Genomic DNA, 18180 nt, shown 5'->3' with positions numbered 1-18180 from the left:
AATCCTCTACCTGCATACTTAGCCATCTTAAGTACAGGAGTTGTAAACTAGTACACTAAAAACATGATAAACAGTGATGCATAAATGATCATAAAACACATTAAAAGAAAGCCATGATAAATTGATGTTTTCTTATATGAAATTTTTGGTTGGGAAGTTAGTCATGTCTGTCTTCTCTCATGCAGTCTTGTGTAGGTTGGTTCATACAAAGATGGTTCTAAACACAAGTGTCTGTGTGAAGTACAGACACAAATATAGTCTTTAGAACAGTTGGTTACACAAAATGCACTTAAGACATGATTTCTTYTTGCAGTGTAACCTGACAGACTATGGCGTGTGTACTGCTCTCAGCAGCACCAAGTAGCAGGAACCAGCCCCCCATAGTCTCTCTACTGAGGGTTTACAGGTGAACAGTGACACAACTCAAGAGCAGCTGAGAAACAGTGAGGATAAACTGACTTCCATAGAAATTGTCTCTCTCTTAGAAGGATTTTAACTTATGAACAGACCACAGTGCTTTAAAAATCCCTGTTTGTAGCAGGTGTCTGATTAAAGGGAAGAACTTGGGGTTCTTAAGAGTGTCATAGTGGTAGTTGAGGGTATTTTGTTTATCCCAAGTAAACTAGTTTCTAGTTTACATTCAACAAGTTGCAAAAAAGACAGACTACAAAACATTATCAACATGATACATTGTGCATAACACAGCACTTCACAACACCTACAGCTTCCCCTGTGGGAGACATTGAAATGTCTGTTAAATGCATAGTCTGGTTTACCTTCCCCAGTAGTCAACAGATTATTTGTTTCAAACAGCTGAGCAAGTTTGACAAACACTTGCCTTTCTACTTTTTAGCAGAAGATACTGTCTGAGTGGAGTAACGGTAGATGTAGCACACCGTTTCAGAAGGCATCTTATCATCAAAAGTTCAGGAGTCAAGTTGACAGAATTTTTACACTCTGAAGTTGAGCAAGTTAGAAGTAACTAAGGAGTCCAGCATGGTTTTCCAAAAAAATTCTTTGTAGAGCTAGGCTAATCTCTCTCTTAGTGAAGAAGATACTGTTTTCAGGATATTTTTCTTTCTTAAAAGCTATGAAATCAGCTAGGACAATGATTCAGTCCTGGTGCAGATTTCAAGAGCTAACAGATTTAGTCTGAGACCCAAGAAACTCCCAAGGAACTATCATGTACACTGCAGTATAAACGGTTCCAGAACTGGTGTGAGAGTAGATTGCAGCATGGGCCAGTTTAATTTATTTCCTTCTTCACATATTYTTAAGGTAAGTTAGTCTAAGCTCCTCTTAAAGCTGGTTGGAGATCTCCCTACTGCATTGGTCAAGGGAGAGATGCATCCTTAGCAGAAGACTCTTTTCCACCTACAACCAATACACACAAATTGTTATTGTAGTATGATTGTACAAGGTAGTTGACTTCAAAGTTACTACAGTTACTGCTAACTAGTGTCAGTTTTATAATCAGGAGGAAGGACAGATTCATTACAGAGGTCAGGCTGCTTTTGAAACAAGCCTCCAGAGACGTAAGATAATATTTTCATCACTGAAACAGTACTAAAACTTCACAACAAACTACTTCATTTGGGTCTTTGTTAAAGCCTTGAGAAAATAATTGAAACATTCTCAGATCACTTGGTTGTCATCATTGCTGCATTTTTTATGAAGAGGTGACTAAGTCATCGTGAACCTCCCTTGTTCACAACCTCTGTTGTTCTTCTACTTGATCAAGTAAGTGATTCTTCACATTCTCTTCATGGTTTTGAACTAATTAGAGAAAAAGAAAAAAGTACATAAATCTCTTTAAAAGTGACAGTTCTTCATCTAGAAAACAATCTAGAATGCAGAGCAGTTCTGAGAGAGCTGTCAGTACGGAATACTACAGTAAAAGCTTCTGATAACTTACCACCACCACCTGTTAAAAGTAATTTCACTGATACTATAGAGAAAATCAGTCACAYCATTAAAACCAAGGAAAGCTCACAGAGAAATAAGCCACCTATATTTGCTACAGGAGACAAAATWCTATTAATTTTTAGCATGTAATACTTGAAGTAAAATTATTAGGGTTTTTTTYCCTTTTACCGTGCAAGTTATTTTCAATTCCTGCAAGCGCTGCTTGCTTGTCCGTTTCAGATTCAGCTTCATTCTCATCTAAATTGTAGTCAACATCTTTGTCCTGGTTCAGTGCTTCCTTTCCACGTTGGCCTGGAAAAACATTTAAATTAATTAGTTTTATGCTGCACCATAACATCATCTGCACAAGGAACAGTTCCTGTAACAATCTACCACAGAATTTATATTGTACATGAATGAACTGCTGCTTAAGATTGAATTTTTGTATTATTTTTCCTTCTGAGCTATTCAATTTTGGAACAACTTTTGCTGTAAAACTTGTATAAAGAGCTAGATAACAGAAACAATTGTCTGTGATTTGAAAAATGATAGAAGTCAGCTCTCAGAAAGAAAAGAAAGACATTAAATAACTACAGAATACAGTGTAAGAGTAAAAACTGAAGCACATATTCAATATTTGACCACAGTGTTCCTTTTAAAGGTACTAGCTCCATCAGTAAGAGATCTCAGATTCCCAACTTCTTGTTTTAGTTTGTCCATCAAGTTGAAAGGTGTGACAATAGCTTAAGAAGAGTATTTTAGGATGTATCAACTTTAAATAAAGTTTTTCTATAAAGGAGATCTCCGTTACCCAGTCATTACTCATCCCATTCATACATCTCAAACAATTTCTATTGACTTTTTTCTTTAGATTCTTTATGGATAGCTCAAAAGTAAATGGAATTTTTCCTTCTGTTCCCCAGCCTCCTATCCTTATTTTATAGTTAAACATCCAGAAAAAAACTAAGGCACCAAGGGTGAGCATACTCTAGTTAAGAGAAACATGAGTCTGGTACTGAAGGAGAAAGTTGAATCCTCTAATTAGCAAGAGGCTTAAAAATGGGCTTGAAAACATTTAGCCTCATATACTGTCTACGTTCATATCACCATTTCAAATAGATTTTTACAGCAGTAGACTTAAAGCTCTCAACTTCAAAAGCAGCTTTACTTGAAAGAGAGAGGGTATTCAGAAAATATAAAAGAAATCTTTACTTTGCTGCCATCTGAAACCAGCAATTTGTTTAGGAACTGTAGGAATTCTAAATTCTAGGAATTTATGTGTAGCTGACAARAAAGTTTTATTGCTATATTCAAGTGCAGAAAAGTTTATTTACTTACGCTCTCAATATATTCAAATGTCTCAATTTAGACTTGAAAATTAGCGGATGTCCTGTTATTTCTAAAACTCTCTCTCTCATGGGCTTATTAAACACATACTTCTTGCTTCAAGATCTGTCCTATGTATTGTATTCCAAAAATGGAATAAATGGTACTATCCATCAAGTTTGTCATGAAGATTATTATGTAATAAGCCTATGCAGTAAGTTATGGTATTTTTTTGAACAATGAACCTGAAGAACATGCTGCCAAACTTCTAGCTCACAGAAACTTGGATAGTAGAATTTTTTCCTGTACTGTTGCAAGATTCTTATACCTAATTCTTTGTTATTTCAGCTAAAATAGAAGCAGTTTAGGTAGCTAGGTAGTTAAGTAAGTATCTTTGGAGAACAGTTTGTTTTGGCCAGCATCTCTTTGGGCAGCTGCAGGAATACTATTTGAGCAATGCAGATAAGATTATTTACCTCTGCTAAATTTCCAATTCTGTTAACATCATTAGTCATGATTATATGAAAGCATTCACTGGATTAAAATGCAGAGTGTTGCCCTCAGGCATCAGTCCCTTCTCTGACTGCCACAAGGTTTCTCTTTACCCTCTATGGTCCATTGACTCAACTTGCCTTTATGCTAGGAAGGGTGAAAGATGTCTCCATTCAAAAGAGCTGGTAGCAAGGTATTTGGGATACTCTATCAGAACGTACAAGATACAGGCTTGAATAATCYAAGGAAAAAGCAAGGAACTGAACCTACATGAGTCCTGTAAACTTCTCCAACTATGTAAGAAAACATCACTTTCTTCTGTGAAAGAGTAGCTGATACTCTGGTTTTAGGAGCATGCAGAATGATGCYAGATGGCTGTCTAGATTTTGTTCGGGTTTAGGCATGACATCCATACTTTGCTGCTCGGTGTTATGAAGGCAWGTGGTTTGAGGGCACACTTGCCAGAGGCCAAAAACTGGCACCTTTGCTTGCAACCTCTGATCTGCAGCAGTGTTCTAGGCTTACGATAATAGACCTCATACAGCTGTAGTCTTCCGYAGAGTTGGCCTTTTTTTCCCCTTGGTAGTATATTTTGAAACAGAGGTAGTTAACATTGATGCATCATTGCTTTAAAAAGACTATCCGCAAAACATTAGTATGCAGTATTTCTCTACCCATTAATGTTTCAGATGGATAATATCTCATTACATTTATTTTCAAATGCATAAATCGTATTCTTATAAAGCTTTGACACCAAAAGGTTTTGGAGGCTGATTTTCCCCAAGTGTCCTGCAGTCAATAAAGAGACAGAGGAAAGCAGGTATGGTGATGCAGAACAAGACCCTTGGAACTCTGCAGTACACAAACAGAAATCTCCATCTTCACTGACTGACTGTCGAAGAGTGGTAAACCTTTTACATTTCATGCTATCCTTTATGAAAGCTCATAGTACACCTGACCAGCTGGCATAATTGTCTCAGAAATCCTGCCCTCTTCTACTCTTCAATCTCCTTAAAGGATGTAATGTGCTACCAACCATCCTTTCCAGGGTGCAGGTCATCCTGCCGAGCATCGTAGTTTAAGAGCTGCTCCCGCTCCACCTCCTCATTGGCAGCCTGCTCTGCTGCTGGCTCTACAGCCTCTAGCCCAGCTACATGTTTTTCATTTTCATACRGATTCAGTCCTTTCTCTGGCTCAGGTGGCATCTCCTTAGTGCTTGCGGAAACCTTGAGTGAATCCTGGGCGTTTTTCAGTTCACTAAAATGCCCCTCTTCCTCTGCTTTAGGCTCCTGTTTTCTGATGGCAACAAGACCATTTATTCTTTCTGTAAACAACAAAAATCACTCTGAGTTCAAAACATAATGCCTTTTAGTGGTAGTAAAAGTTAGAAACCTTAAATAAATACTGCTTTATCCTCCTCATTCAATACCTATTTTTCCTCTGAAGGAACATCTTTCAACCACATCAATTCCAAAGAGAAAGAGACAGAAGTAGTCCCTTGTTTTCACACTGGAGACAAACGCAGAATGAGATTTGTAAAGTTTACTGTGGTTTTGTTCAGTATTAACAGATTCACTGCCTACTTACAATTTTAATACATACAGTTAATTGGGCAAGTGAAGTAAAACCATTTAAAAACGAAACTGTGATGTTCTATGTAAATATCTGCTATCACAGCATTAGAGRTATGCAAAAAGAGGTTCCTTTATGTATTGCATTTCATTATTAACAATAAATCTAATTTGGTGTTCAGAAATAGTTTAGAACAAAGCTGTCATGCAGGCAGTTTTACAAGTAAAAGAAAGCTATTTTTATTTTTAAATATGAAGATGCAGTGCAGAAAAGCTATTGCTTCCAGCAGACATCASCACATCTTTTCTCCTGTGTATCTGTATTTTTGACTAAATAAAATCAGGATACAATTTGCCTGAAGAAATTATATAGAGATGTTTTGAACAGTTAGTTTTCTAAGATGAGAACTGCAGTACTTCCAAGATTGTAATTTAAGATAGCACATTAGAATAATTAAAGAGGAAATTGAATTTCTAACACCCGCAGTACTATGCAAGACTGAGGCAGAGGTAGCCACCCATTCAAATTAATAGCTTCTCAGAGTTTAATGCCAAAAGCAACTAYTAGGTGATCTAATCTGATTTCCTGCATATCATTTCCCTTACTTACATTTTACCCAGTGACAACATCTGAAAAGCAGGAAAGTGTGTTTGCTTAAAGCCTAACTTTCAGCTTTCCCTTATGGTTGGGTTGGGTGCTAGGTGTGTCAGACTTAAACAAGCAGATTTTAAAGGTTCTTAAAAATCTTTGATTCCAAAAGCAGGGCATTTTCTCCACAGTAAATCAGGGATATGACTACAGACTTKTAAATACTTTTCTTTTCCTTTACATGTAATGTATGCCAGTTACAACACACAACTGGACCAGCAGCAATGCTGGTAATAAAAATGCTTGAATAGATAATTAATTATATCTCTCCATAGATCAGGAAATCAGGAAAATTTGATAATAACTTTTCCATTTTAATCTTGTGTATATATATATTTTTTAAGAATATTCAATTAGATTTCAAGCCTTATTACCCAAGTTGCTATTTGGATGTCACTGATTTCCATCTCACCTTTAGCCTGAGGAGTGTTTGTCTCTTTTGCTGTAGGTGCTACTCTGGGTACATCTTCATCAGCTTTCTGCTGTTCCAGGCCAGCCTGCTGGAACTCCACTTGCTTAAAGGCAGGGAGTTGAACATTAACCTATAAAGTGAATGCACATACACAGGCATTGGCCTAGTAGTGAATTATATCAAAATTCAGTAACAAAAATTGTGCACGCATTCAGAAATATTTTAACTAAACTCTTTATGGTGATGGAAGTAGATACAATCTTGAGTATGTAATGATGTTACTAGTGTATTACACACATCACAAGAATTTAACATACTTTCTCTAATACCTTTCCATTTAACTGCAGCTAACTGTGAGGTTATTGTTCTTGGTCAACGTTTCACAGGAACACAATGAGTAAGCAAGGGTCACAGGACTGTAGTAGTGCACACCTCTCCAGTGTTGCTCTGTTAACATGCCAGGTCTAGCAGCTCAGTAAAAACTGATGGCATTAACTAGCACAGCAGCATTACACAGACTCATAGACTCTGCTATGGGCACACAGTTTGTTATTTTCTGTGTAATATATGAGTGTTACAAATATCCTTATTTATCTGAGCTTTGGAAAAAATAAGGAATAACATGACAGCAACATTTGAAGGAATGGGGCAGAGGAGAGAGCAAGAGAAAAATTCATCTAATAGGACAGAGTAGAGGACAAGCTTTTTTCAAAAGTTTCATTTAAAATCTTATATAAGACATTTAAACATAGATTATACACATGTTTTCAAACATAAGTGTTATCTGTAACATCATTTGAGATAAAGAGAAACTGGCTATCTTCCTATGCAAGATAGTTCCTGACCTATTAACTCAGCATAATAAAATATTTCTTAACAGCACATGGTTACCTTTCTGACTCATATCAATCAATCTACAAAGATAGATAAACTGAGGTGGGCATAATCAAACTTCAGTTAATCAAGGGTGCACAGAACTGGACTAAAACTATATTGAATGCATAAGAAGAAAAAATTAAATCAACCATCAAGACAACAGTATAGCATGATGGAGCTCTCTTAAGAATTTATTGAACACAAGTATTAGACTGCTCTCAGAGCCTGACCCATCTGACCTACTTAAAGATTAATGGCTAAGATGTACAGTAGCTTGAAGCTCTTCCAATTCACCAATTAAAATTTTATGTGCAACTCTTACTCATATTAGCATTTAATTGGCCAAGAGATATGCTGATTCAGTTCTCAGAAACACAGAACGTGAAATTGTGCCTAGAGCCTGTGTTGCTCTGTACCAGCTTCAGCTCAAAAAACAGATTGTCATGGCTTGTATTATGTATTTTTTTATAATAGATGTAGAGAGAGGACAGGTATACAGACATTTAGAAATGTAAGCATTTATACCACTGTATCAAAGAATAGGATGAAAAACTTATAGTATGAAAAACTTTCTGTTGACTTTATGACATTTAATGTGATTGTTGATGATAAACTGTAGCTACCTATCGTTCTAAGCAGGTCAATAGAACACAGGGCTGAGAACTATTTACCTGTCCATTTGCAAACATGTCTGTGGAAAGAAATGATTAAATAATCAGAAAGAAACTAAAGCTGGAGATGATGTGTAGGACACGTTTACTTGGTTATTTTGAAAATGCTTAAGCTTAGCCAAAGCCAGGCAGAACAAAAAGCATTGTTGGGTGAACATGATCCAGTTCAATATTAGCACATATCTAACATTAACTCCTACGAAAGCTAGAGAAGCATGCATATACATTACCACAAAATATTTGGTTAATTTTTCACATTTTCAGTCATTAATACATAAAAATGCTACATTTTAAGAAATTTCTTTGTTATAAATTGTTCAGCCTCCCGAAGTCACTGTCTACAGTAGAAATCAGAGAAGGAACATAGACTATTTCTCACTTTAAGTTGGAGCATGAAATCCTTTGTAAAAATACTGATGCTGCACTTAATAGTAAGTAGCTGCCTCTTAAGCAAACATGCAAGAACATTTAACTTACATTATCCTAAATGTCTAACTCAGCAATTTTTAATGATAGTGTCAAACTAGCAGTGCATATGCTGAAATTTTTTTACATTGAAGTGTTTTACCTTCTGGATGAAAAACATAATTACTGCAACCTGTAGGAGATGAATGAAAACATTGTATGCTCCTCAACTGAGGAGTATACATTGCTCCACAAAAGAGAGCACTGTGAGAATAAGCTGTGCATTTATTAACCAATTGCCTCTCCCTTCTCTTTCTCTGATTTATTTTAATTCTGATATTTCCATTACATAAGTTTACATCTTGCAAATTCAGCATGAAAACACAAAAATTGCAGGAGGCCAGCTACTGTGATTTGTGAAAACATGAATTATTCCAGGTAAAAAGACTGGTTTATAGACTCCTAGATGGTTGCCTTGCACTAATGATAAATAATGCTGCCTCTGTACAAGCATTGTGTGAAAAGAGAATTGAGAAAGTTACCACTTGACGTAAGAAACACTGTCCTGGATACTGGGAAACACAACCAGACAGCATTTATTTAGGCTGCAGCTGTATTAGTGGTTATCTCATCTGGGACCATCCTATAGCTTGGATAGGGAAGATTATCAGCCCTTCTTTTAAATTGCTGCCTACTTTGAGCCAGGATTGTCTCCAACTCTGGAACTTGCTGAAAGGCTAAAAACATGCTGTAGAGGAGCTTAAGCAGAACTCCCCAGTTTCCTTCTGGATGACTTCCTCCTCCAAACTGGAATTGGTCATAAGGAAGACAAACCCCATGTTGGTACAAGTAAGTTTAACAAAGACCCAAAGACCTGCCAGAAAGCAACACCAGAAGTTAAGTTGAACTCCTCTTTAAGATGTCCTCCCCCAAGTTAGCTTCTCAAATGGTCAGAATTTTCCTTCTTGACATCAATCAAGATACTTTTATTAAACAGGGTTTTCCTAGTCACCTCCAAAAGATGGACTTCTTATTTGCTAATTTACCTGTCAGTGTCATTAAAAGATTAGAGTTGGACAACAAGAGCTTTCACTTCTTTTTAAATGGATAAATGACTAGTGGTTCCTGTCCGTCATGCTTCATTCATTTTGTAGCTGTTTCAAACAATGAAGATCTCACAGCTCCATGCTCTAATGATGATATATGGTATTTCAGACTAGCCTTGGTTCTCCCACTTCAGCAGCCCTCTTCCACCATTTTATATACAGGATTTGTAGGAGGAGAACAGAGTAGACACAGACTAGAACAAAGAAGGGAACCATTATCTGAACCTGGAGGGATCTTGTGCAGGTGATACTTCAGCTGTTTTTATCCCTACCTCCTTCCAGCTATTTGCAAAACCAGCTTCAGCTCTAGTTTCTTTACCATTTCCATTTATGAAGTTATCAAATTGTTTCTTTTATTAGCATTTTCCTAACTAAAGACTAAAAAGCATATATTATCAGAAAAAAATGTGTCTTTGCAATGAGAGTTGGCCACCCATGTATGGCGGAAACGCCCAGCAGTGAACACTTATATAAATACGACTTCTGTCACAGTTGCATATAGTCCCGAAGACACAACAGTCTGGTACATTTACATAAATTTATTTACTTCTGCCACAGAGAACACTGCATGTTTCTAATACCATCTGTAGCAAGGATAACCTGTCCCTGCTCTGATCCCACTTCACTGAAGAAGCACCAATAATTTACATGCCAAGACAACAGGATGTTCTGAAGTTTCTTTTTCTTGAGGATTTCCTCTCCCTCCACACACCACAGGAAGAGAGAGTGGGCTGGCATGTAGCCATTGCATTTGGCAAGTCTGCACTATTTTAGTGAGCCTTCTCATGTTATGTACAGCAATGCCTTTCACAGTTCACCTCAGCATGTCCAAAAACAACACGGTAAGACGTTCAACCTTCCCTCATTTCCACGGTACAGGTTTGAAATTGGTGTTTCTGTGAAAACTCTTAACCATTTAACCTTTAAATACCTAGTGAAGACTTATCGATTATAGTGTCATACTCAAGCCTTGCTGCTGCTCTGAAGTGATTCATACTAAATTTATCATCCCTAAACATGCACCTGTAAATACAAAGCAATTAACTCCTTTAACAAAGTCAAAATGAGCTGTGGACCAAAATCCAGCGGTGTAACTACAGCTGACCAGGCTCTTCACTACTGCCAGCACTATGTCTCAAATTCTGTCCATCTCTCAGAGTCAGAGTAATTTGGAGAATAGTCAGGCTTTATGCTGGTTCTTACCTTCAAATCATTTAACTTCACATAAATAAGAAACATTCAACAAATGTGAATGAAAGCTCTACAAACTTACTGAGATGGGCTGATGTTAGCTGGGGATGGAAAGAAGAACCTCCTGAGAATTACATAAAAAAAGATTTTTAGGAAGTTATCTACACCTTACCTGGAGATTCTTTTTGGAATCTTCTGAGAAGTCTTTGTTTTCTTTGATCTTTGATACATCACTACCTTTTTTTGTAAGCTCATTTATTCTTTCTTCACATTGTTCTTTTAATTCTTTCATCTGGTTGATGCATTGTGACCTGAAGAAAACATGAAAAAGTTAGTACTTTTATCCACAGCTATAAAATAAAGAGAAATATTCTTCTAAAAAGTTTCCACAAATTGGTTTATTCCTTTCCTGTACTTAAACTTGAAAAGATCGTAGAGAAACGAGGGGGTTAACCTAAATCCTAAGGACAAGCCTAATATGCAGGTGGTCCAAGTTCTGCCAGAAAAAATTAATTTAAAGTCCTTTTGTCAGACCAGTTCAACAAGGTATGTGAGTGTTCCTGCCTTATATTAACCAGTTCATTTAAGTAAAGTCAAAAATCAGTTTTGACCCTTGAAACATTTCTGGTATGAGAAGGAAAATAAGGATTTTGATTTTAAACAGGAAGAGGAAACAGAAAGGTACTAATTCAAAGCCATTTTTATGGTAAATAGAGGCAAGTTACTGTTAGCCAACTAAACACCCTTGCTCAGTATTTTACCAATGATGTGCAGTGCTGTAAGATGTAAGAAAACAATATGCAACAGAAATAGAGCTCTTCAGTGGCTATTATAAGCTCCAACAGGGATATTTTCTAAAGATTCAAGTGTATAATATTTTATATACTTTACTATTCTTGCACAGTGCCATAAGTGCACTTCATAACACTAAGGGTCTTCCATCTGCAGTTCTGTAGCCTGCCTTTCACTTGCAGCTCTGTAGCCTTTCCCCTCGGCTGTCCTAGGAGCGCCTGTCTTGAAGCTGCCTTGGCAGTATTTTTGTTCTTATTTTTGTTCTTATTTTGCGTTATTCTCATGGCCTTGYACCTGCAAACCCCAACAGCATTGTCATGTTGGGTTTTTCATGGGAAGTGACTATCATCAGTGYGAGAAAATCCCTTTTTCCCCACCCTCACCCTACTCGGTTTTGTAGCTYTGAGGTTATATTGGAATAAAAGCCAGTCTTAGCAAATAAACTAGATAAGCACTAGCAATAATACCTAGGCACAATGTTCAGCAGTCAGCATACAGCCCTACGTATGCTTTGATCCCATCATGAACAGGAACAACAAGTAGCGTGTTTGAGCAGGTCCCAATGAGAAGTATATCGTGTTAGGAGAAAGCATGGCACAAAATCGTCACCATCATCATCACCATCAGCACACACCATGTTGCAGAACGTGACTGGGAGGAGGCTTGGCTGGAGACCACATTGCTTCTTTTCCTGGCTGGCCAMTGTGGCAAAGGGATTTCTTCTTCTTTTCTTTCTTTCTCTCTCTCTCTCTTTTCTTTTCCCCCTTCCCCTCCTCAAAGGTAACTTTGAATAACTTGCATGCCAGAAGATGCCAGCCCCAGAAACACATCTTTACACATGGAAAACCTCTCTCCACATTAGCTGTAGGTCAACACAGTTAAGATGTTGCAAGTTTTATCCCCCCTCACTGAGGAAGGAGGGTGAATTTCCCAGCTTCTTCTGTCACAGTATTGACTCCCCTGCTGTGTGACAACAGCTGGTTTAGACACGTGTGATTCAGTTTCTCAAACTGCAAATAAGGTACCACATAATCCAGAGGAAATCTCGGGGCATGTGACCTCTAAGGCAACAAGTCTTTCACTGGTAGTACATTATAATTCTTCCCTGTCCTTCCTTTTTAAAAGCAAAAAATTTCCTCTGTAGTTCACCTTTGGAACAGAAAATGAGTGTTTGACAGATGTGATATCAGCTGACAAATTAATTACTTTTATTACTGTTTCTACCATCTCGTACCCTTACTACAGGCTATTTTAATATGTGATTTTGCTAACACTAGAACATGGAAGAGTCACCAAAATAAGCAGTGCATCCTTAAGTTGGTGAACATCAGAGACTATGAAACAAAGGCTTGAGTTAGATATACATTCATTAATTTCTTCGAAATCAAGGAAATCAGAATTGTCTGCATCTCAGTTTGGGAACTGGAGAGGGAAGCAATAAATGGCAAAGCTAAAGTTGGAGAGAGAGTAAATGTTTATAAATGCTCTTTCATCCCATACTGCACATGAAAACAAAGCTCACATAACATCTGTGACAAATTCATTTTGATTTTACTAGCTATGAAGGAATTTCCGTCTTGCAAAATGGGCATTCTGGAGATAAAGATACTCTACTCATGCATACAAAAACCTGAAGCATAAGAACAGCACTAGTTTCTCCACATTATCCCATCAACGTGATATACTCCAAACCTCCAAAACTAGTACTCTTAAAATTTTTACAGTTTTAACAGTCTGAAGCCCTTTGTTTCCTTTTAGCTGCTGCAGGGCAGATGGGATAGTACTGGAAGGAAGGGGAGCTCCTGACCTGTCCACGCTGCCCAGCTGCGTGAGCTCTGCCTTGAGCAGACAGGACTGCATGTAGTATGTACTACGGTGCTCCTGGCCAGCCAGTTCCTGAGGAACAAACATGCTTTTTGCATGCAACAGCAGTAAGTTCACCCAACTTACTGGTGAGTTCTACTGAAAATGCCAGGCCCACTCAGAAAATCTGCTAAAATAAAAACCTTCTCCCTGGATTAGAGATCTTCCAGTTTACTTCATATGGAGAGGATTTTCTAGAGCACAACATCAAGCTTAAGTGTTTAAATTGCTTCTCCTACCTTAAAACAAAACAAAACAAAACAAAACAAAACACTCTCTCTTGTGAAAAATAAGTTCAGATCTTGCAGTAATCTGTTTATTTGAAACATCAGTTCACATCTACTGTATTTGAGGTAGTGAGGTGACAGTGGGGCAGTAAACAGACTCTTCAGAATTATATCTACCCCCCTTTTTAAATGATCAATTGCCAATTTAATATTTTTTCCAACAGCCTACAAATCTTGGAACCACCAGCTTGTCCAGTTTTGCACAGCAACACTTATTCAGTTCTCCCTACTTCTAATCTATTCTGACATTATCAGCCATTTCTCATCCTTATGTAAGGTTTCCAAATGACAGTCCCAGACAGTCCCAAAAGCATTCTGTATATACATATTTCATATTTTTCCATCAGGGTGTTGGGTCTATTCAGCATGCTACTTGTGAAAAGCAACCCACAGCCATGACATAGCTTCAAGAGTAAGATGCATTGAAACCTCTCCCTCTCTAACTGCTGCCAATCTCCTGTGTAGCAGGAGAACAAAATACAACTTTGAAGATTGCAGTGACAATTTATGTATCTTYTCTGTGCCATATCACTAATGTATTTTAACTTTTTAGTGTGAAAGTCATTCCTAGTATCATTTTAAAAGTAGGCCACATTCCTTTAAAAAGGGTAAAAATCTGTTACACATTTTCTATTTCCCTTCCCAGAAAACACATAAAATAAACTACTTAGTTACTCACTAGGAATATCATTTCACATTATTAGAGGGTGCCTCTAATGTGTATAGCACATGTATTTTTAACACCAGAAATTTGCTCTTTAGAAATGTTGCTTGCTTTACGAAGTGAAAGGTGAGCTCAAACTCCTGGTCATGACTAGGTCAAAGACCAGGAAATAAGGATAACAGCAGTGAACAAAGAGCTTTGCAGCTCGTCACTAGCACGCAACAACACGGAGGGGCGACAGCCTGTGGGGGAGTGGGCATGATAGATGGTTTCTGGGGGGGGGGAAGGAAGCACCTTGTTTGAGTGCTTATTTAGATTCCTAGTAGTAGGGCCACATCTTCCTCCCTCCCCGAATGATCAGGTTGTCTGAGGAAAGGTCCACAAACAGACACCTAAAAGGCAGCAAATTTTGGCATTCTGGCTCTCCCACAAGACTTAGGTTTGAGAAAAACTGTTGATTTTTGCTTCTTCTAAATTAACAGATTTTTTTCTTATCTGTCTCACACACACAGTTAATTTTATCACTCTCTTCTACAATACAGTACCTTATATTTTTTAAAAAAAGGCAATTTACAATTTTTGTAGTTGAAAAATATAGGCATTTGGCTTCTGTCACATTTTCATAACATTTTCAGTAATACATAATACTCTCTCTCTTCATTTTTCCACTAAGCAAAGTACTTTCGTCACTTAAGATGTCAAACCTGAATCCATACAATTTGCAAAAAAGAAATACTGGCATGATACATAACCGGTCTAACTTCCCCTCCTGAGAAGGCTTACTTAAGTTGTATAGAGAAGCAACACATTTGTTTACTACTAACATTGAGAAAAAAATTAAAAGTAATGTGAATGCCTTTATAATAATACTTGTTTTTCTAGTCCTGTAATTGAAGTGGAAAAAAGATCATTCTTAAGCCTTTAAAAGCAATATTAAGTTACATTTAATAACAACATAAACAGGGAAGATATTCCACTGAGTACATTCTAGCATATGATTCTACAGTTATCAGAATGCAATGTTAAGTTCCATTAGTGAAATATTAAAGGTCCAACTTCCCCCCCAAAGGTACAGCAAACARCATTAAAAAATATGTAAATACATGTTCCCGTTGGAACTGGGAGTGCTACAAGGTGCCCAGGCTATAAAGCATGCCATAGAAATCTGAGTGCCAAATATGCTTTCCTTATTTGCATAGCCACAAAATCCAGAAATAGAAAACAAAAAGTTTTATGATGAAAAGTTTTATTCAGCTCAACTAGTGAAGAAAGCTTAACTCCTTGACTGCGAACACTTGTTTTCGTGTATTTCCGTGAAGGGATTGCAGGAGATACTGCAATTTATTGCATCTGCCTCAGGACAGCATGAAGGCAGAAAAAAAGGTAGAAAAGCTAGCTGCTTAGTCGCTGCTCAGCCAACACCATACTGAGTTATTGCTCCTGTCTCTATACCTACCCTGACCAAGCAAACACTGTGTAAGCAGTACAGCTTCATCACTGTCACTTGTCTAGTTCTTCACCTTCAGCCAGCCTTGATCCTGGAGTTGCACCCTCCAGATGCGATCTTATACTCTTTAACAAAGACAGACTCTATACATTACATTCTCACAGGCAGGGATGCTCTATCTTGGATTTCCTCAATAGAGCTGTACTTGAAAGTAATGCACAAAACACAGGCATTAAGCCTGAGCTTTCAGAAATCACACATACTATATTGGCTTGTATTACTTGTCTGCACTTGTACATAAATCCAGCTTTAGATTCACCTCCCATGCAGCGCATGACTGTACAGCACTATGAAAACATTTAGTCTGGCTGACCTCAGCCTTCCAAGAAAGATGCTAGCAAATAGATATTATTTACCAGTCAGCAGAGAACTATCAGAGGTCCAGGAGCTGTGTCCTTCGCCTCTACAGCAAAGAGTTGTAACAACAACCTCTGCAACCATGATGTAACTAAGAGAAAAATGGTACTTTAACAGACTTGTAAGTTCAGGCTTAGCAGAAGTTCAGTACAAACTCAGGTCTTTGACTTCTTGTTCTGTTAAACGTCCTAAACTTTTAGAAGTCTGCTAATGTAATCTGTCTGGGTCATCACTATTAGATGAGTAATGATGTCTTTTAAAAAAAGGAAAAGTACACAATGAATCAATAATCAGTATCTTAAATGCAATAATACGTATCTTTAATTCTTAAGTGGGAGAAAAGAACATGTTTCAGATTTGGCCTGCATAATTCCCATTCTTTGTGATTGCCATGTTGAGTTTTTAAGTCAGAATTCCTACACAATTTGAATAAAAAAGTGACTGCTATGAAAACAAATGCTAATGGAACAACTTCATTATTGAAAGAGAATTATTTTGTGAGCAGACAGAAACAGAACCTTTTTGGCTAACAAGGCGTATCTGTGTGCCAAATGGAAGATACAATAGGAGGTGGAGGGATAAGAACATTTTTGAACTGCTTGACTAGGCAGAAAGAACTCAGAAGAAATTCCTAGAAATAATAGAAATATGTATTTAATGCAATAATATAAATATATATTTAATGCAGGGATATTAATAAGCACTTATGTTCAATTATGCATAACTTAGAATTTAGTGGGAAATTTCTTCAAAAAATATTTGATAAGGTATGGATGGTAAACATGGTCTGACCTTAACTGTACCAGAAATGTGCTGTGACCTCTAGCAACTCAATGGAGTACAGCTTCTCAAAGGGTATTCCAATACCCTGGTCTTTAAGCTTCTCCAGCCTTTAGCTTCTTTGTGTCCCAGTTTCCCCCATCTCTAAAATGGGAATATTGCTACCTTTCTCCTCCTCCAATGGAAGGAACATGAAGAACTGTGAGAGAAGTCTATGGATGCTGTGATGCTGGGAGCTGCAAACACTAAAAGTTTACATAAAATTGCAGTTATATCCTCTTTTCTACAATCAAGTGAGAGCAATTTTAGAAAGCATTGATTGTTAYTTTCATCTTAAACTGTATGCCTATAGAAGGCACTTCAGCTATCAAAAGAGTATAACCAAGTAACCTATAATTCTAGATTTTTTTTTTAATTTTTATTTTTTTTTTTAAGACTTACAGGTCATATGAGAACTTCCTCTGAAGGTTAGTCTGGTTCTTCTGAAACTGGTAAACATCCAGCTGCAGCTTTCCATATTCAGTCTGTAACTCTTTCAAGTGTTCTGATCAAAACAGGATTTTTATATATGTATGTATATATATATATTTAACAACAGAAATATCAAATCACAGATCTGATAGCAAGCACACTTTAACTCCATCCATTATATTCCTTGTATTTGGTAGACAAATACATAGACAATTGCAGAATTTACTCATCACCAAAGATGCATAGGATATAAGACTCAAAAAGCTCTTCAGTCTAACACATACTAACAAAACTGCATAATCTAGATTTTGATCCCCTTTTCTTTGTAAGGAATACTCTAGCTTGTTTGCAATCTCAGCTCTGCTGGGTTTCAGCTCAGGAAATCTTAACGTCTATGAAAGACGGATCACAACATAGTATGAAATACCATTCATGTTTATTAAAGACAAGCTTACAATTCTTCCTTGAATAGTACACAATTTGCAGCTATGTTCCTCAAAAACAGAGCAGTCTATGATTTAGTTTTTTTTTGTTTTGAAACATCATCCATCATGTTAGAACACTAGGATTTCCTTGTTCCTGACAGAAAGCTTTGTGTGAGGGCATTGAAAGAACTAACAGCATATTTGCCAGTTTACAGAACTTATTGATCAGTTCCTCCAGCCTTTGGAGGCATAAATTACTAGCAATGATTTTGAAGCATCAACACGAATAGAAATTAATTATGCCAAGTTTTCTTGTTCAATGTGTAAGTTTGCAAATTCCCAAATGTCAAATTTCCAAATATGCCAAAATGCATAATCCARCTACCTCAGGGAAGAATGCACAAATAAGCTACAAAAGATAGAATGAAGA

General features: G+C 37.1%; 1 protein-coding gene across 2 annotated transcripts in view; it reads right to left on the bottom strand.

Annotated features, from left to right (window-relative positions):
• Window positions 1-1225: 1225 nt before the first annotated feature.
• The window catches only part of GOLM1 (golgi membrane protein 1), a 35902-nt gene continuing 18947 nt past the window's right edge, over window positions 1226-18180 (bottom strand). For both annotated transcript variants that reach the window (XM_085313215.1, XM_085313206.1), the window contains 6 exons: window positions 17296-17398; window positions 10777-10915; window positions 6356-6485; window positions 4760-5047; window positions 2095-2217; window positions 1226-1776 (listed from right to left, as the gene is read on the bottom strand). In XM_085313215.1, the coding sequence (XP_085169341.1) occupies window positions 1709-1776; window positions 2095-2217; window positions 4760-5047; window positions 6356-6485; window positions 10777-10915; window positions 17296-17398 (851 nt within the window). In that variant the 3' untranslated portion in view covers window positions 1226-1708. The remainder of the gene's footprint in view (window positions 1777-2094; window positions 2218-4759; window positions 5048-6355; window positions 6486-10776; window positions 10916-17295; window positions 17399-18180) is intronic.

This window comes from Rhea americana, unplaced genomic scaffold, assembly GCF_003343005.1.
Source record: "Rhea americana isolate MKP2758 unplaced genomic scaffold, rheAme1 scaffold_11, whole genome shotgun sequence".
Taxonomy (NCBI): domain Eukaryota; kingdom Metazoa; phylum Chordata; class Aves; order Rheiformes; family Rheidae; genus Rhea; species Rhea americana.
The sequence above is the reverse complement of the archived record's forward strand: the minus strand, read 5'-3'. Positions and strand labels throughout refer to the sequence as shown.